Source organism: Lipotes vexillifer, unplaced genomic scaffold (assembly GCF_000442215.2).
Source record: "Lipotes vexillifer unplaced genomic scaffold, Lipotes_vexillifer_v1.1 scaffold666, whole genome shotgun sequence".
Lineage (NCBI taxonomy): Eukaryota > Metazoa > Chordata > Mammalia > Artiodactyla > Lipotidae > Lipotes > Lipotes vexillifer.
Genome location: NW_006787408.1, coordinates 649,414 through 669,699, shown reverse-complemented (window position 1 = coordinate 669,699; position 20,286 = coordinate 649,414). Strand labels below are relative to the sequence as shown.

The 20,286-nt window shown below is 42.4% G+C and overlaps 1 protein-coding gene across 1 annotated transcript in view; it reads right to left on the bottom strand.

Moving 5' to 3' along the window:
- The window catches only part of SLC3A1 (solute carrier family 3 member 1), a 31,958-nt gene extending 15,353 nt beyond the window's left edge, over positions 1-16,605 (bottom strand). Inside the window, exons 1-4 of the mRNA XM_007459958.1 lie at positions 16,099-16,605; positions 13,142-13,321; positions 12,628-12,782; positions 9,903-10,028 (exon numbers count right to left, since the gene is read on the bottom strand). Of these exons, the coding sequence (XP_007460020.1) occupies positions 9,903-10,028; positions 12,628-12,782; positions 13,142-13,321; positions 16,099-16,528 (891 nt within the window). The 5' untranslated portion in view covers positions 16,529-16,605. The remainder of the gene's footprint in view (positions 1-9,902; positions 10,029-12,627; positions 12,783-13,141; positions 13,322-16,098) is intronic.
- Positions 16,606-20,286: the final 3,681 nt, after the last annotated feature.

Below are 20,286 nucleotides of genomic sequence, written 5' to 3'. Positions count from 1 at the left end.
CAAAAGTTTCTCTTTTTTAAAAAATATTTATTTATTTGGTTGCACTGGGTCGTAGTTGCCACAGGTGGGCTCCTTAGTTGTTGCTCACAGGCTCCTTAGTTGTGGCATGTGAACTCTTAGTTGCGGCATGCATGTAGGATCTAGTTCCCTGACCAGGGATCAAACCCAGCCCCCTGCATTGGGAGCACAGAGTCTTATCCAGTGCACCCCCAGGGAAGTCCCAAGGCTCCCAAAGGTTTCTACAGGCTGAACGCAAGGCTGACGTCAGCCTCTTCAAGGTGAGATTTTGAATGGCAAAGCTTGAACAAATTTTTCAAACGTAAGAGCAGGCTCTGCTACTGACAATCCTCATCTTGACCACAGTTGACCCAAATACCCTTAAGCTGGCCTTACCCAGTGGAATTTTTCTTTGGGGCACAAAACCCACAAATCTATTCTTATCTAGCATCCTTCTTCACAAATTCATTCATTCATTCAATAAGTATTTGGGTTCCAACTAGGGACCAGGCACTTAGCTAATAAGCCTTGGTACTAGAACCATGAGCAAAATATAACACAACATAGACACAGTCCTAGGTCTCACGGATTTTTTTAGAATCCTTAGCTGGACAAATATTAATGCAAAAATATTTAAATCACAGACACGATGAAACTTTGAAGGAAAGGAGCCTTGGTTACACAAAGCTTACACAAGGGGGTGAAAGAGCAGGATTTGCCAGGGAGGTCAGTGCAGCAGGATGGCAGGAAGGGAAGGCAGTTGGTTAGAGATTCAGCTGGAGAAGTCACCAGATATGAAGGCGCCTCGTTTGTAGACCAGGATCTGCAGAATTGCCTCATTTGTAGTGGGCTCTAAGGGCCCACTTAGCGTGGAGCTAACAAAGCTGAAGCTTCAGGACCCTGCACTGCATGGGCTCCTACCCACATTCGTTTTTCATTCTAAATGAGCACTCATTTTTCTGTACCTAATTTTATACTCTCTTTTTCTTTTTCATTTCAAAAAGTCCCCCAATTCTTACAAGCTTCAGATCCCACGCAAACCGGGTCCACCCCCAGGTGGCGCTGTTCTCTACAAGCGGGAACACTGGAAGGGGCTCTAGGTGGGGGTTGGGCACAAATAACTGTAATCCATCCAAGCAGCCTCTGAAAAAACGTGGGAAAACATTAAACACCATGCTGCTGTAAACATTAAGCTTTTGATCACTGATTTCCTAAAATAAAGCTACTCATTTTCTTCATGGGGTCCTCATTCACTTTGGGGATCTCAGCACTGCTAAACTATTAACCCAACATTAAAGAATGAGGAACGTGTACCCCAGCGTAGGCATACGGCCCCGGTAGGGATGTTCACTGTAGTCCAGGAAGAGATGTTATCATTGATGAAACAAAACAGCAAAAGTTGGATGCTTGTTTTTGAGAGTCATTTTAAACGCTGAGGTTTTCACCCAGATAATCCAAAATTTGCTCTTGAAAAAGAGTTGCTTCGCGCTATTTATTCTCAACCAGGTGAAAAAAGACAGCCCCAGATTTTAATGGTTAACCCTCTCTTTATGTCGATTAAGCTCCCCCAGGGGCCAGATGCGGAAATGGGCAAGGAGCCTGGTTCCGCCAGGTCTGGGTGACCCATGTAGGGACAACAGGACTCTGGGGACAGTACACTGTGTTCCCGATTTCTGACTAACTCCCATGACATCACACAGTCCTGGTTTTTCCACCAGGCACATTTTCATTCTTTTCTCCTTAAACAACTTGCTGCTCTGAGTGAAAAAGGAATCAGTTCAGCATTACACCAAGTCCCCTACATATGAACCTTCAAGTTGCGAACTTTCAAAGATGCGAACGTGCGTTCGCACGTACAGTCACGTAAGTTAGTTCATGCGTCTGGCATACATTGTCACGTGCATGCCTCCTCTACATGTGGTTGTGCTTTTGTGTACTTTACTGTACAGTACTGTATAGAGTACAGTAGTACAGTATCCTTACTGGAGATACGGGAAGAGGATGAGAGCTGCTACCCAGACATCACTGGATCGTTTTTTCAAGAGGGTAGATAGAACTGAATCCAGCAAGGAACCAGAACCAATGCCATCAACATCAGGCGTGAGTGAAATTGCAGCTTCAGCTCTACCATCTGCCACCCCCTCTCCCTCCTCCAGTCAGTAACTCTTCTTGTCTGTTCACTCCACGCCAGCCTCTGTATGCCAGCTGTTGTACTGTACTGCTGTACTTTTCAAGGTACTGCACTGTAAGATTTAAAATGTTTTCTTTATTTTTTGTGTTTGTTTTTTTATGTATTATTTGTGTAAAAAGTATTATAAATCTATTCCAGTACAGTATTATATAGCTGATTGTATTAGTTGGGTACCTAAGCTAATTTTGTTGGACTTAAGAAACAAATTGGACTTACGAACGCGCTCTCGGAATGGAACTCGTTCATATGTAGGGACTTATCGTGTATTGATATCCAAATTCTCGAAACCTCGAGGCAAACCTTTCCTTTTGAGATGACTGAAGTTACTGGGCCCATTTACCTAAAAAGCCAGGTTTGGAACAGAGAAAAGCTCTGCTCTTACATCTGATGATATATAAGACATCCTCTTGATAATGACATAAATCCCAGGTCATCCATCTCAAGAAGGAATGAGAAAGCACAGGCTATTTCAGAAGGACATAGAGAAAACCATATCCTCTGCTTATAAGCAAGGAAAGTAAACCAACCCTACTGCTCTCCAGAAACCTGGGTAAAATTCTTTGTTAACTCTTCCAGAAGCAGGACATAGATCATGGGCTCCAGAATCTGACCCATCTGGATACCATCCCATCTCCCCCACTGTCCAGCTGCATGAGTTAGCTTATCTGCATAACCTCCATAAACCTTGGTTTCCTCATCAATAAAATAATACCTGCCTTGCAGGAATTCTGTGAGGATTAGGGGTACTGCTGCCAGAGTCAACTGACGCTTTGGTCTTTATATTACCTGATCTCTCTGCCATGTCTGACAACACAGACTAACCTTGTTGTCTAGAAATACTCATACGCCTTGGCTCTAGGATACCCCGCTTCTGGTTTGCTACTGCTCTGTCTGCTCAATGCTCCTTTAAATATTAATACTCCTTGGGGCTCCATCTTATACCCTCTGTTCATTTCGCTTCACAACAGTATTGACTCATTTATCTATCATTTATTGATTATTTAACAAGTATTAATGCTTATACAAAAGCAACACACTGTCCTAAGTGCTTTACAAAGGTTAAACCATTTAATCCCCAAACAACCCCACAAGGTATGTACCATTATTATTCCTATTTTACCATCGGGGGAGTTGAGGCACAAGGAGACGATGTACCTTGATCAAGGTCACACAGCAGTAAGTGGTGCGTCAGAATTGGAACCCTGTGTGGCGCCTTATCCATTTGTTATGTGGCCTTCCTTTACTTTTATTTTTTTTAGTTGCAGGACCTGCTACACCTGGCCCTCATTCCCACATGACAACAACCCCTACGAGCTAAGTGACAACTGGCCCCCTTGTTCACCTCAGCTGGCCCAGTTCTCTCACTGATATTACCTACCTGACCTCTGTGGGCATTGTCCACGTGTCAACAAATCCCAAAGTCTTATCTCCAGACCAGACCTTCCCCTGAGTTCCATGTCATTATATCCAGCTATCCACTGAGCACTTGGATGTCTCTCAGAGAGCTCAAACTCTGCATGACTGAGACCACCCCCCGCCACCCCTGCTCTTTCCATGTCTCCCATCCCAGGAAGCAGTCCCACCACCCAGCCAGCTTTCAAATCTGAAACCTGGGAGTCACACTGGACTCCTCTCTAAGGCCTGATGATGCCTCTGCAACCCCACCACCCTCACTGGCCCAAAGCCCCCACCATTCTTTCCTGGTCACTGTACCATCCACCTCCCTGGTCCCTCCACCTTCGAACCTGCCTTACTCAAGCCCCTTCTCCACAACCAGATTGATTTTTCCAAATGCAAATCAAAAATTATTTCCCTGCCCAAGACCTTTTAAACCCAAATGCTACCGTGGCCTCCAATGCCGCTTATGACCTGGTTCCTACCCTCCTCTCTCATCCCGTCCTGTCACCCCACCCCCACCCCCAGACAACATGTCTCCATATTGGACAACTCCCAGCACCTTCACTGTGCCGTGACCCCGCTTTGTCTCTGCGGGGAACGCTCCCACCTGTGTCTCTTCGCTTGGCTCATTCTTACTCATCCGCTAGGTAACACTGGTTCCTCTGTAAAGCGCACCCTAGTCTCTCCCACTCTGTGTCCAGGTTAGGTGCCTGCCCTGCATTCTCCCACTTCCCACTGTCATGACCACTCAGCACACTTTATTGTAATTTCCTGTTTGTCTACCTCCCCCTCTAGAATATAATATTATAGCCTGTGATGGCCACAACACGGGCCCATATTATCAACCATCGTACCCTGGCAAATGGCCAATACACAACACATACTGTTAAATGAGGGAATGATTTAGAATGAAGTGCATGGCATACAGAACATGCAGTGATTAGCATCAAGCACAGAGCTGGTTTATAAAGCAGGTAATGAGTAAATTTTATTTTGAATTGAGCTGCTTCTCTCCAGCAATACCATGCTTAATAGGGGCAGAGCAGAGCCAACATTTATGCTCTGATTCCATCTTAAGCCAGGAGGGCATCTTGGTTCCCAGTCCCCAGCTGCCCTGAACATAGTACTCCCCTACACCAGGGCTCAGCCTTCCCATGGGGTGGTTTCAGGGTCACACTGAGCCCCAGACATGGGGCCAGGCCATTGGAGTCTCTTCCCTGCTCTACAGCTCATCCACTGGTCACTTCACCTCTCTGGGCCTCAGTTTCCTCATTTGTCAAGCAAGGGATTTGGAGGGCAAGTAAAAACCAAAGTGATCGGAAAAGTATAAAATGCTAGACAGGGGCTTCCCTGGTGGCGCAGTGGTTGAGGGTCCGCCTGCCGATGCAGGGGACACGGGTTCATGTCCCGGTCCGGGAAGTTCCCACATGCCGCGGAGCGGCTGGGCCCGTGAGCCATGGCCGCTGAGCCTGCGCGTCCGGAGCCCCGCAACGAGAGAGGCCACAACAGTGAGAGGCCCGCCTACCGCAAAAAAAAAAAAAAAAAAATGCTAGACAAATATAAGCTCCCACCTCCTCTGAGGAAACCTCCTGACTTCTCCAGCTGAAAATGCTCTAGCCCTGAGAGGTTCGGAGCAGAGCCAAGTCCCAAACGGCCAGTGCAAGGCAGGGGGAGGGGGAGGACTAAGAGGAGAGAAGGGTGCTCCGTGCTGCCCTGCCAGCCTCCCACTGTGCAGATAAGCTGAGATCGGATGGGAGCCCAGCGGAAGAAGGCTCAGACTCTGAGTACAAGCTGGTCTGCCAGCAGGGCTCATTCCAAATGCCTCCCCACCACAGACTCTCAGCGTTGCAAATTATTAACCTGCTTAACTCTGCTGCGGAGATAAGTGCTGCTGGGGGGAAGGAGGGTGTCGGAAGCCCCTTCATGCGAAAGGTCCCTTTCCATGAGCAAAGAACTTTCCCTTACAGTTTTCAGCCTTTCTTATTTACTTCTAATAAGAAGTCTTCTAAACCAGCCTTACAAAAATGTCTAACCTCTCAACCAGAGGCAATAATGATTCATCTCAAGAGGGATTTCATCCTGCAGGTCCAGTAAATAAGACTCCTATTCACGTACTCCACTACCTGGATGCCTGCAAGAGAACAGCTGGTTTAGCCAGAAAAGGATTTATGTACTGCTGGCACATTCTGGCAAAATTTATCACACTTGTCTACACATCTCCAGACAATCCATCAATATTGTTACAACGAGCCTGGAGAAATCCACTGCCAGATAAAACAACTGGTTTATATTCCCATTTCTGAATTTCCAGTTGAAAACCTCCTTGCAAAAACTATGCAGAGGAGTTCCCTGGCGGCGCACTGGTTAAGAATCCGCCTGCCAATGCAGGGGACACGGGTTTGAGCCCTGGTCGGGGAAGATCCCACATGCCACGGAGCAACTAAGCCCGTGCGCCACAACTACTGAGCCTGTGCTCTAGAGCCCACGAGCCACAACTACTGAAGCCCCCGCGCCTAGAGCCGTGCTCCGCAACAAGAGAAGCCACCGCAATGAGAAGCCCGCACACCGCAACAAAGAGTAGCCCCCGCTCCCCGCAACTAGAGAAAGTCTGCGTGCAGGAGTGAAGACCCAACACAGCCAAAAATAATTAATTAATTAATTTTAATTAATTAAAAAAAAAAACTATGCAGGAAAAGTGAAACACACAGAGAGAAATAGTTTGCCTCAAATCAGGTGTGGAGCTGTGGCTAAGAATGTGGACTCCCGAATCTCAGTGCTTGGGTTTGAATCCTGTCCCCTCACTCCCAAGGTGGGTGATGTCACCTCTCTAAGCCTCAGTTTCTTTCTCAGTAAAATGGTCATAAAATCTCTTAATTAGGCTTCTTCTGAGCATTAAATGAGATGATCCAGGTAAAGCACAAAGTAAGTGCCTAATAAGAGTGGCAGGGGCCCAAAGAGGGGGTGTGAGTGTGCGGATGATCTTCAGTGATGGAGACGAGGAGAGTCCACACTCCATCAGAGAAGTTTAAAACTAACCCCTAGGTAGCTGGCTGACCACGTCCACCTCCCCCTCCCAACTGAGGCAAGGCTGCCTTGACAAGGTGCCTACTCCTCGAGGTCGCAAAGCAATTCATCTAAATTCTGGAAAACATATATAGTAAGAATAGTCTTAGAACTAAGGAGTCTATAGGAATATATTTAACAAAGGAAGTGCAGGACTCGTACACTGAAAACATTGTTGAAAGAAATTAAAGGAGACCTTAAGTAAGTGGAAAGACATCCTGCGTCCGTGGATCAGAAGGCTTAATATTGTTAGGACGGCAATACTCCCCGAAACTGATCCACAGATTCAATACAATCCCAGCAGGCTTATTTGCAGAAATTGACAAACAAATAATAAAATTCATAGGGAAATGCAAAGAACCCAGAATAGCCAAACAGTCTTAAAACGAAGAACAAAGTTGTAGAGTTCACACTTCCCAATTTCAATACTTACTATACAACTGTAGTAATCCAGACAGTACTGGCATAAGGACAGACATATAGATCGATGGAACAGAACTGACAGTGTAGAAATAAACCCCGACATTTATGATCAATTGATTTTCAAAAGGGTTCTAAGATCGTTCAATGATAAAAGAATAATTTTTTTTTTTTTTTTTTTCGGTAAACGGGCCTCTCACTGTCGTGGCCTCTCCTGCTGCGGAGCACAGGCTCCGGACGCTTAGGCTCAGCGGCCATGGCTCACGGGCCCAGCCACTCCGCGGCATGTGGGATCTTCCCGGACCGGGGCACGAACCCGTATTCCCTGCATTGCCAGGCGGACTCTCAACCACTGCGCCACCAGGGAAGCCCAAAAGAATAATTTTTGTAAACACATGCTGCTGGGATAACTGGACAGCCACACGGAAAAGAATGAAGTTAGACTCCCTATATCACCATATACGAAAATGGACCAGAGACCTAAGTGTAGAACTACGAAACTCTTATAAAGAAAACATGAGTTAAATCTTCATGACCTTGGGTTAGGCAATGGTTCTTAAATGTGACACTAAAAGCATAAGCAAGAAAAGAAAAAAACATAAGTTGGACATCATAACAGTTAAAAACCCTTGTGCTTCAAAGGGCACCATCGAGAAAGTAAAAAGACAACCTACAGAAAGGAAGAAAATTAACTGCAAATCACATATCCAGAATACATGAAGAACTCTTACAACTTGACAAAAAAGACAAATAACACAATTTTAAATGGACAAAGGATGTGAATAGACATTTCTCCAAAGAAAATACACAAACTATAATCACATGAAAAGGTGCTCAACATCATTAGCCACCAGGGAAATGCAAATCCAAACCACAGTGAAATACCACTTTGCACCTACTAGGATGACTGTAATCAAAGATACAGACCATAACAAGTGTTGGTGAGGATGCAGAGAAATTGGAAACTTCATATACTGCTAGTAAAAATGTAAAATGGTCCAGCTGCTTTGGAAAACAGTTTCTCAAATAGTTAAATACAAATTGTAAATATAGATACAGATCATAGACATTTAGATAGATACTGTATGATTCCATTTATATGAAATGTCCAGAACAGGCATATCCATTGAGGCAGAAAGTAGCTTAGTGGTTGCCAGGACCCAGGGGGAGAAAATGAGGGGACCATGGGAGTGACTCTGAGTGGGTATGGGGTTTCTTTTGGAGGTGATGAATATGTTCTGAAATCAGTAGTGATACTTGCATTACTCTATGAATGTACTAAAACCACTGACTTATATACTTGAAAGGTGTGAACTTTATGGTATGTGAATTATACCTCAATAAAGCTGTTATTTAAAAACAAAACAAGAACAGACTAAGGGGAGCAGGTGTTGTCAGTGACTCCAACTTGGCAGCCTGCATCCTCTCTATTTGGCTGATGTGGTGAACTGCAGAAAGGGACCCATGGCTCCCTGTCCTGTTCTGTTTGGGTCTCCTCCTGACCTACCTCAGAGCACTACCCCACTAACCTAAATTCTTGCCCATCAGAGCCGAAGCAGCAGCAATAATGGGAACAACAATATGGCTAATGTTTATTGTGAATTATGTGCCACATGCTGCTGGAACTGCCACCACACAGGTGTGAGCCCCATCAGCTCTCACCTGGGGCGCTGAGGGAGCTCTCCGTCCTGTCTCTAACTCAGCACGCGTCCCTTACAGCAGCATCCACTGCCCCGCGGCATCAGCTCCCACCCTGGTTTTTGCACCCCAGCTCCCTTACTCTCTCCCTCATTTCACTGCAGTGCATTGGTGGGGTTGCCAGATAAAATACAGGACAACCAGTTAAGTCTTCATTTCAGATAAACAGTGAATAATTTTTTAGTAGAAGAATGTCTCAAATATTGTACTTCTCTGTTTAACTGAAATTAAAATTTAACTGAGTGTCCTGTAATTTTACTTGCTGTATCTGGCAGCCCTGCACACCAGCCCCCAGGTCGTTTCTAAAACATGTGGAGCTCAGTCTCCCCCAAAGAATTTTGCATTTGCTCTTCTCTCTGCCTGAAATTCTCTTCCCCCAGATATTCACATGACTCCCTTTCAAATGTCAGGTTTTTGTGCAAATGGGACCTCAATATAGTGGTGTCTCTGAGCCAACTTCTCCCTGGCACTCCGAGGCTCTTTACCCTAAGCCTTCATCACCACCTGACATGTTATATATTTAGTTGTTAATTGTCTGCCTTCCCCTCAGGATACTGGGAATTCCTTGACGGCAGGGCTTTGATGCCCTGCTGCATTCCCATTGCTTAGAACAGGACCTGGCACGGAGCAGGCAGTAAGTTGATATTTTCTGAGCGAATACAGAAGTGTTTTGCATGGGTTATCTCATCTAATGTTCCTAAAAGTTCTCTGAGACAAAGACTGCAATCAATCGTGTTTCATGGATGAGGGATCCAAGACACACAAAAGCCAAATAACTCACCCAGAAGCCCCCTGCAGCCAGTGGTGGGCTGGGTCCGGACACAGGAGCTGGACCCCCCGAGCCCCCGTTCTGGCCCCGCCTCACCGCACCAGCTCATTGTCACAGGCAGATGAGCACCTCAGAGCTAAGGCAACAGGTGTTTCTGCCTCCCTCCCACTTCGATTATTTGGGTTAGAGGAAGGAAGGAGCCACTGACGTATCTAAGAGTCTGTATTCGCTTCAGACACCTTAATCCCAGAACTGAATTGCACTGCTTGACTTTGCCCGCATAATGACCGTTTTTGAACCTGAAGTGTCGAATAACCATTTAAGCACCCATGTAACAGAGAAGCTTGTGTGGGTGTCTATACTCACTTTGATTTCTTCTTGAACATCAGGATTACGGAAATTTAAATCAGGTTGCTCTTTCATAAACTGATGAAAATAGCATTGGCTTCGTACTTCATCAAAGTGCCAACTGGAGTTTCCATATACACTTAACTAGCAAACAGAAAACAGCAAAGCAGTTGCTTAGCACGGTTCCGACGATGGTATCGCCCACAAAGGAATGATCATTGCCATCCCGGCCCCTTGAGGACTGAGTGCACAAATCCCCAGAATTTTTTTCTAGCGGGAGCACTAGGTAAATTAATTTCCAAAAATGCCATCCACTGGCCTAATGCCCCACAAGCGTGGTTGTGATGTGTTTGTACAGTAGAAGCTATTCCCAACAACCATAACATGAAACCAAAGCTCTCAAAGGCAGGACAAAGGCCAGCTTAAGGAGCAGACATTTCTAATGTATTTTCTTGAATCTTCTATCCAGGCTCTGGAATCCTCTGTTTGTGAAGAAAAGCAAATGGTGGCCAATTTGGGAGAAAGACATATTGTATTGGTCTTGGAGCTTGAATCCAGAGAGAGCAAGTGTTTAAACTGTATCCTTAGCAAAGTATTAGAATCATTCAAAGTAAAACTCTACTAGTCGTCGGGAATAAAAGAAATCTACCAACTTCAAGTGTTGGTTCCCAGCTGCGTTTGACGTGGGTGCTGCTATCCTCCTTCTAGAAATGCTCATGTCCGTGGCATTTCCAGAAGGAGGAACTTGTGTGAGGGTTCCTCAGGGCTCTGTCTTGAGCCATTTGTTCATTTCACACTAAAGAGAACATCTGGACAGCATTTACAAACTGAGGGATTTTGCATAATATTTTCTTTTTAGTTGGAAGACCTAGTCACACTGGGTCCACATTTCCATGGCAACAACTGGCCCAAGCTAAGTAGTAGCTGATGCCTTTTGAGGAAACATACTCTTGCCAGATTACCTCATGGCCCACCTGGATACAAACCAGAATAAGATTTTTACAGTATATATCAGTATATGGAAAGACCAGTATACAAAATACAAAAAAAAAAAAAACTCCACAAATCTATTTCAAAGGGACAAACAATCCAACAAAAAACTGGGGAAAGAAACCATTAAACAGGTGTTCCACAGAAGTGGAAGCTCAAGTGAATAAATGGATGAAAAGGTGTTCAACATCATTAGTAATTAGGCAACTACTACACTAATAACTAGTAATTAGATAAATAATCATTAGCAATTAGGGAAATATAAAGTTAAGGCCTCAGTGTAATTAGATAAGAATCATTAGCAATTAGAGAAATGTAAAATTAAGACCAATTTATGTTCACTCGGTAAAAATTAGACTAGATTCAGTCCTTAGCCCTTTCATGTATTAGTTGTGAACCAGGGCAATGCACTTAACATTTCTCTGCCTTGGTCTATTCATCTGCAAAATAGGAATTAAAGCCTAACTCATAAGATTGTGGGGTGAATTAAATAAATTAATGAATATAAAACACTTAGGACAGAGCCTGGCACACAGTAAGCATCTAGCAAATGTTTGCTAATGTCATCATCACTTCCAAAGGTGGTGGATCAGGGAAAAGAAAAATTAGGGAGATGAAAGTGCCAGGACTTGCTAAAGGCCTGTTCACCAGGCTGCACATTAGTGCCATTCATGGAACCTGGGATACGGGAGGTTGGAGGAGACGATCACACAGTCGGCTTTGACACGTGTCCTTTGAGCGTCCTTGGGTCATCTAAAAGTTGATGCCCAGGAGTCAGCCTCTTTAAATGTTTATGGAGGTCAAGAAGGAGGCCCTGGAGCGGGGACAGATGATCCAGAGGAAAAGGCTCCGCAGAAAGCAGGAGAGAAGGTGAACTAGAGTGGGCAGAGGGACTGTCCTGGGACAAGAGTAGAGTTGCCAGATAAAATATAAGACATCCAATTAAATCTGAATTTCAGATAAACAACAAATACTGTTTTAGTGTAAGTATGTCCCACGCGATATTTTACACTAAAAAATTATGCACTGTTTATCTAAAGCTCAGATTTCACTGGGCTTCCTGAATTTTCATTTGTAAGTCTCGTAACCCCAGACAGGAGAGACATGGTCTCAGCTGCAAAAGAAGTGACTAGGAAGAGGGTGGGAATGGGGGCAGATGTGATGGCTTCTGTTCTTTCTTTAAAGTAGAGTTTGCTGCCGAGAGTGATAAGATGGGGAGAAGGCAGGAGGCGGGAGGGTATGTTGATCAGCTGGATTTAGTAAAACTCCCCCAAAAGAATGGCTGGATCAGTTCAGGTGGGGACAATGAGTGTGTCCAGAGGCTTAGATACCGAGGTTCAGGTAAAGAGAAAATGGATGGTTGGGTTTATTTATGGCTAGTGTTTTGTTCGACAGTGGAGTCAAAAAGCCAGAAAGGCAAAGGGGTCTGCAGAGTAGCAAGACAGTTACTGAACAAATAGGACATGGCGTTTAAGCTGGACAGAGTGGGAAGTAAAGGAAGAAGACATTAATAGAGAGCATAGGTTTTAATTTGCTGAAATACATCAGCTCTACAATAAAATGAAAAATCCAAATCCCAAATCAAATGATTAGGAGGCTTTGGGACTTTATTTCTATTTCTTTGGGAAACTCGTTCCCCTTCCCATAAACTATACCCATCATTTTTTTTTTAAACAGGGCTTTGTAAATAACCAGTTTAATCACTAAAGAGCTGCCCATTTTCCCTCTGTAAGTCAAGCACGTCGGTACTTACCCAGTTGTTGGGCGGTATGGTTTTGCCATTTTCACGGGTACAGTCATGCCAGATATAATAATCAGTATATTTCCCTGTCCGGTTCCGACTCCATTGAAACCAAGCATGTTTATCACTGGTGTGGTTTGGTATGAAATCGATGATTAATTTTAAACCTAATGAATGAAAACATTTCAAATGTTAGGACAAGATTATATTAGAATAATGTAACAGTGAAGGAAAAAATGCTTTAAGTTAAGCATTTAGAGAAATGCTTTTTTTTTTTTTTTTTTTTGCGGTACACGGGCCTCTCACCGTTGTGGCCTCTCCCGTTGCGGAGCGCAGGCTCTGGACGCGCAGGCTCAGTGGCCATGGCTCACGGGCCCAGCCGCTCCGCGGCATGTGGGATCCTCCCGGACCGGGGCACGAACCCGTGTCCCCTGCATCGGCAGGCAGACCCTCAACCACTGCGCCACCAGGGAAGCCCGAAAAATGCTTTTCTTAACCCATCCCATCCACCTTCCATTCAATTTACCTTTATCATGTATGGCTGCAACCAGATTCTCAAAATTTTTCATTGTTCCGAAAATGGGATCGATTTCTTGGAAATCTTCAACACCATATCGGAAATCTTTAAGGGATGATTTATAAAATGAAGTAATCCAAATGGTTTTTATATTTAAAGTTGTGATGTAATCTAGCTTATCTTGAATACCTGAATGAAAAAGTCAAAGCCATGAAAAATATATAAATAAAGTTTGGTTTTTTTGAGTTGAAGGATTAAAAATAAAAGGAATAGGTCTAAGATGGAAATATTTATATTGAGACAGAAATATTTAGAATTTTGCTGTATATGGGGTGAAATTCAGATAGCAAGGTCTAGTTCTACAAACAACAACAAATCAATCTTCCAGCAATAACCTTTGACCTTTAACATCGATGCATAACATTTAAAAAAATCTGTCTGTGGCTTGTTCATATTTTATACTTAAAACCAAGACTACACTATTGTTAATTTATTCTACACATGGTTTTTGAGCACCTAATCCAGGCCAGATGCTGGGCTAAATGCCAAGGTACAAAGAAGAATAATACATGGCCCCTGATGGTCAAGTGGTCTGTGCTGCACTGTCCAGTGCGTAGCCACTTGCCATGTGGCTATCAAGCACTTGCAGTGTGACTAGTCTGAATTGAGATATGCTGTCAATGTAAAACACACGCTGGACTTTGAAGACCCAGTATGAAGAGAAAGAATGTAAAATAGCTCACTTATATTTTTATATTGATTATATGTTGAAGTGATACAGTGGATGTGTTGGAGTATACAAAGTATATTATTAAAATTAATTTCACTCGTTTTTTTACTTTTTTAATGTGGCTTCTAGAAAACTGATAATTACCTATGTGATCCACATTCTATTTCCTTTGGATATCGCTGAAGCCAAGAATTTATACAAAAGAGAATTCTAGAGTTGGCTGAGAAGAGATATGGGAATGAAACTGTACTTGGGACCTCGTAGGATAATTAGCAGATAGTGGCGTGGGGGTGTGTGTGTGGGGGCGTGCTTCTAGTTCAGAGTCCTAAATGCAGACCCAGAGTTGAGTTCAGTATTCAGCCTCCAGTAACTTTCTGTGGGACTCTATGTGGCTTCCTACAATCAGCCTGTCCGAGGTCACAGAGACCAAAGCACAAAGTCCCCTGACTCCTGGACTTGGGGTTCTTCCCCTGTAATAGGCTGCTTATCTTTGTCCTCATTGTACCTCAGTTCCCCTATGTGGGTGGCTGTCAGACCACAGAGTGTCAAAAGGCAACAAAAGAATTTTAAGGCAGATTTAAGTCAGAATTTTGATTTATATCAAAAACCAGCACAAAGGAACAGGATGATAAAAACAGAGGCTGAACAGACACAAAGTAAACAAGGGATCTCCCAGGCCCACATTCCAGGGGACAGAAGGCAGTAAACTGAACTGAAACCTGGAACATTTTCTTCAAGTAATAACAACAAAACCCCCTCAAAAAAAAAAAAAATCCCTCAACCTCAAGGAAAAATACCTATTAATTACAGGAAGCAGCCAGTCCTTCAAGGAAAAGTTACCAGAAATGGCAAATGTGAGAGGTGATTAGAAGTTGCCCTTTGCAGGAGAATTTAGATGGAGATTACAGAGGGAGGACCAGGAAGTGGGGAGTGTATTTTTGGGTTTAGGGTTTGGGGCTCTATTCCATCAAAACATCACTTTGCAAAGCATTTCCTTTGTAAGAAGCAGGTGCTAGGACCATGCTGGGGGCTGGGGGTTGGAAGGAAACTCACCCAGATAACGCTACAAGGCAGTATCAGAGGTGCTGCTCCTTCAAAGCACCACAAGAGCTCTGGGGAGGGGAGCGCACCCACTGATCGGGAGGTTAAATACAGATTAATGAAGGAAGTGGGTTTGAACTGCATCTTGAAGGACAGAAAATATTTCAGTTAGCTAAGATGCAGGATGACTTTAAAAAGAGAAAAATTATATGAGTGTGAAAAAGAAAAGCCTTTTATTAGTTATCAGGAAAGTTGGAGATTTCAGGAGTGTATTTATAACATTTTAAAGTTTGATTAAGCTCATTTCCACTTCCCATACTCTATTAAATCATTCTGTTTTGTCTTCTTCAAGCCAAATATCATTATCAAAAATTACCTTATTAGTTTATTTGTTCCTTATTGTTGCCCTTAACTAGGGTGACCATATCAACCAATCTGCCTGGGAGCGCACCCACTGATCGGGAGGTTAAATACAGATTAATGAAGGAAGTGTATGGTTTGTGTCCTTGTTTACGCAATAAATAATTAGGACATTCCACACATAACACACTAGGAAATTATTAGCGTAACTTTAAATTTTTTAAACTTTTTTTATTAATATGGATATTGTTTTTAAATAATCCTTAATTCAAGTAATGACCAACCCACTCTATGCCTTTTCTTCTTTCCTTCATTTCTCAGAATATAAGCTTTAGAGACTCAGCCTACACATTTTAAAGACATCACTTAATCTTTTTCTAAAATATTGTTTATGCTTTGTTCACTAATCAGAAACTCTCCACCAGATTACCAAAACAGCCACTGTGCACACTGGAAAAGGAATGCTAAACAGTCACTCTGAGATAACCAACTCTAAAGTGCACAGAAGCAGGACACATTTCAGGAGGAAACTTGCCCACGTAGGAAGTTAGAATGGATGACCAACTATGCAAAGGTTCCTAGCAGGCGATAAACTAAACAGCTCTTTGGGGGCTCAAAGGGCTCCAGCAAGTAACCTTTCATCATGTGGGAAGAACTGTTGGGTTCTGCTGAGGGGCTTTTAAACATCATAAACAAGGAGAAACGTGGCGTGACCAGTCATACTGGATGGAATGTGCTTTGACTGCACAACCCAGGCATAATGCCCTTCAAGAACTGAAAGAGTCCCTACAACCTCATCTCGGACACGCCCCAAACTCTCAAGGCACACACGCACCTTTTAGATCTCCGTTCCCATCCTTGTCGCTGTCCTTGAAAGACCTCGGGTAGATCCGGTACATGGGCCCCGCCTGCCACCAGTCCAGGCACTTGGGAGAGATGGCAATGATGCCTATGGTGGCCGCAATGAGCACGAGCACAGAAGCCACGGTGAGCCAGAAGAGGATCTCCCGGGGCACCCGGTAGCGGGCCTGGCCCGAGAACCGGAACAGCACCTCCTTGGGCATCCCCACGTAGGGCCGGACATCCTTCAAGTCGGGCTCCGCAGGGCCAAAGATGTCCACGGCGTTGTGCTGTGGGCTGTCCTCTGGGCTGCCTGGGTCCGGGTCCGTCTCCAGGATGTCTTCATTTTGTACAAACCCGTTGTTTGTCCGGCCTCCCTTCATACTTATTCCAATGGAATCTCTCTTGCCTTTATCCTCAGCCATGTTTCACAATCTTATCCCTGCGGAGTGCCTTCCTGCAGTAACAAAAGTGGGAAGGGAACTCGCTGAATTGCTTGGTCGTGTTAATGAGCTTTGCTTGGTTTATAAATAAACTTGGCTGCACTTTGTCCAGCCAAGGAAGAAAGGGTAAAGGTAAAGGGAGTTTTAAAAAATTCTCTTTACACCTGTGAGGCTGACGTAACTATAGTCACTACACTGAGGGATTCAGTTCTGGACTGGGACATGGGCATAAAGGAGGGGAAATGGGAAGAGGACACAGGGTTCCATTGCAATTTAAGGTGTTACTCGATTGAGTACACAGATGTTCAAATCAGCATTATTCACAACAGTCAAAAGGTGGAAACAAGCCAAGTGTCTATCAATGGATGAATGGACCCAAAAAATGTGACATATGCCTTAAAAAGGAATGAAATTCTGACCATGTGCTACAACATGGATGAACCTTGAAGACATTATGCTAAGTGAAGGAAGCCAGACACAAAAGGATAGATATTGTCTGAGTCCACTTATATGAAGTACTTAGACAAATTCATAGAGACCGAGAGCAGAACTGTAGTTACCAGGAGTTGGAAGGAGGAGGGTAATGGGGAGTTCTTGTTTAATGAATATAAAGTTTCCATTTCGGCTGATGAAAAGTTCTGGAGGTGGCTGCACACCAATGTAAATGTACTTAATGCCACTGAATTGTACACTTACAGATTCTTAAAGTGGTGAATTTTATATTACGTATATTTTACCACAATAAAAAAAATAGCTTACATTTCTTTTTTCTTTTTAGCTAGCTCTGAGAAAAAGAAACAAACACCAAATTTTGCAAGGGGAAACAGCCTTTTTCTTTTTTGTTTTGGAGGTCTCTTCTCCTATAAATGCAAGAGGAAGAGGATTGGAGGCAGGGAACAACAAAACCTTTGTTACTAAAGCTATTTTATTTTATCTCAATTCAAGCCAACCTGATAAATACCTATTTGTATGCTCAGTATGACCCCAGGTGCCTTCAGTTTTTCCTATTTTCAGAAGAGGAAGTGGCTGTCCATCCTTGGAAGCTCTTTTCAAAGTGGGAGTGGCAGAATGAGGAATTCCATGTCTAGCAAGTTCAAGTGCTTTCTTATAGGTAAACAGTTCTTAATGCGAGCATTAAGAGTTGCTGAATCACTGACAAGTATAAAATACAAATTTGCAACCCTGAGGAAACTGCATTAAAGTTAGGTGTGCTTTCGTAGATTATAAAACCTTAAAAGAACGCAATGATTCATGGCTTCCATTTAATCAGTGGCACATATAATAAACAGCTCTATGACTCATTTGATCAAATAAGAATTTTTTTCTTTTAAATAAGGAAAGTTATATGAATTCATAATGTTATTTTGTAGAGTTACGTAGAAGCAGTAATTGGTACAGAGGAATGAGCTATTTGATTTTCACTAAGTTATTTTTAAAAATGAGTAAATCCCAATATCTAGCTCATTGAATGCATCCAATAAGTGGCATCTCTCATCATTATTAATTAGGCATGTTGTATATATTTTTTTAATTAAAGGTATTTAACTTTTATGTCTTCAAATTGCTTCATCACTCAAACACATCATGGTAATTTTCACAACAGACACTAATTGAAATGCAGTTACTATTTGAGGATAAAAAACAAATTGCAAAAATACCCCTAGTTTTACAATAATTTTAAATTATAAAAATAACTTTTAATTATAAATACTTAAGTTCTAAGTATTCAATCATACAAATGCAAAGAAAACTCTACATCATAACAATACAATTTCATGACAGAAATGTCCCAGTTTGACCTCTCCACATTTTATTTAAAATAACAATAACAGGGGCTTCCCTGATGGTGCAGTGGTTAAGAATCCACCCACCAATGCAGGGGACATGTGTTCAAGCACTGGTCCGGGAAGATCCCACATGCCGTGGAGCCACTAAGCCCGTGAGCCACAACTACTGAGCCTGCGCTCTAGAGCCCATGAGCCACAACTACTAAGCCCATGTGCCCCAACTACTGAAGCCCACCCCCCTAGAGCCCATGCTCTGCAACAAGAGAAGCCACCGCAACGAGGAGACCATGCAACGCAACGAAGAGCACCCCCGGCTCACAGCAACCAGAGAAAGCTCACACACAGCAATGAAGACCCAACGTAACCAAAAATAAATAAATAAATTTATAAATAAAATACAATAACAACAACAATAATACTTCAAACTTCCAGAATATGCAAACTAGAATCTTTTAAAAAACAATCTGGAATAATCATCTGGTCTCTGGTGGGAGGATCATTTAAACAATAAAAGCAATTACAAAAGAAGATTGAATTGACTGAATAAAATTTTTGAATTTTTTATATCACAAAGCATACTAATTGAAGAGCTTATGACAAATTGGGAAATGCATTGGTAATAAATACGCCAAAGAACTTATGTTTTTAACATTAAAGATATGTATATATTGTTTGACATATTTTTACATATATGAAATTTCATAATATCAATTTTAAAATGTCAGTAGGAAACTTGAAAAAAGAACGTAAACATATTTAACACAAATCAACTCACTAACGTTAGAGAAGTAAATAAGCATTTTCAATCACATTGGCAAGGAATTTCTAAAAGATTATAGTACTGACAAGGATCCAGCGTAAATTGACATCATGATTCTGGAAAGTAATCTGGCAAATGTGTATCATGAGTTTTAACATTTTCAGAGGCTAAAAATAAATAAATGGGGCTACAGCTGTACTGGATTTTAAAATAAAAACTCCAGAAAAATGAAGAGTTGTTACTGAAGAAGGGGTAAGTCAAAAGATCAACTGAACAGATTGGAGTCATCAAAAATGGACCCCTACTCCCTATACAGAAGGGAATTTAGAATATGAAAAGTGAGGAAGTCAGTGAGGAAAAGAGAGATTATTTAGTAAGTGATGTTGGACAATTGGATAAGGAGAGGAAGTATAATATGATCAGAATCATGTGGGAAAAAATAGCACACACATTTGTGCATGCATGTTGAATTTCAGCTAGTGGTTGCCTGGAGGCTGAGAACAAGAGAATGAGGATGAGAATCCTTGGACTTAACGCTTTTCTTGTACCTATACTTGGACTTATACTTTACCCTGAGTTATCTGTCCTTAGCATATATGACTTTCATAATAAAAAGAGGGGAGAAAATGTTCATATCCTTTAACTCAGCAATTCCACTCCCAAAACTCTATCTTAAGGAAATAATTCAGGACAGGGACAAAAGTTTATGAATAATAGGCTTATTAATTAGTGTTATTTATTACAACAAATATTTGGAACAACCAAAATGTTCAATGACACAAGACTACCTAAATAAATTATTGTACATCCATGTTATAGAATATTAGTCATTGAGCATATTTTCGAGGATTTTTAATGACATGTAAGAAATCCCACATTATTGCATTGAGTGGGGAAAATGCAGGCTATAAAGTAATTGTCCTAATTATGTAAAAACAAATTTTTTCATGTAGATTTGTAAAGTCCTATTAGAAAAAGTGTTTACAGTGTTTATCTCTGGGTTCTAAGATTATGCGTGATACCCATTTTGTTCTTTAAACTTTTTCCGATTTTTCTAATTTTTCTGTAATGAATATGTATTACTCTTCCATTAGAAAAAAAGTAAGTTAGGAAACCCTGAGTTTGGAGTCTCCCTAGAACTTCCAGTCAGGTGCTAGAGTTCAGTTTAACGTGACTCCTCCTAACATCAGCCA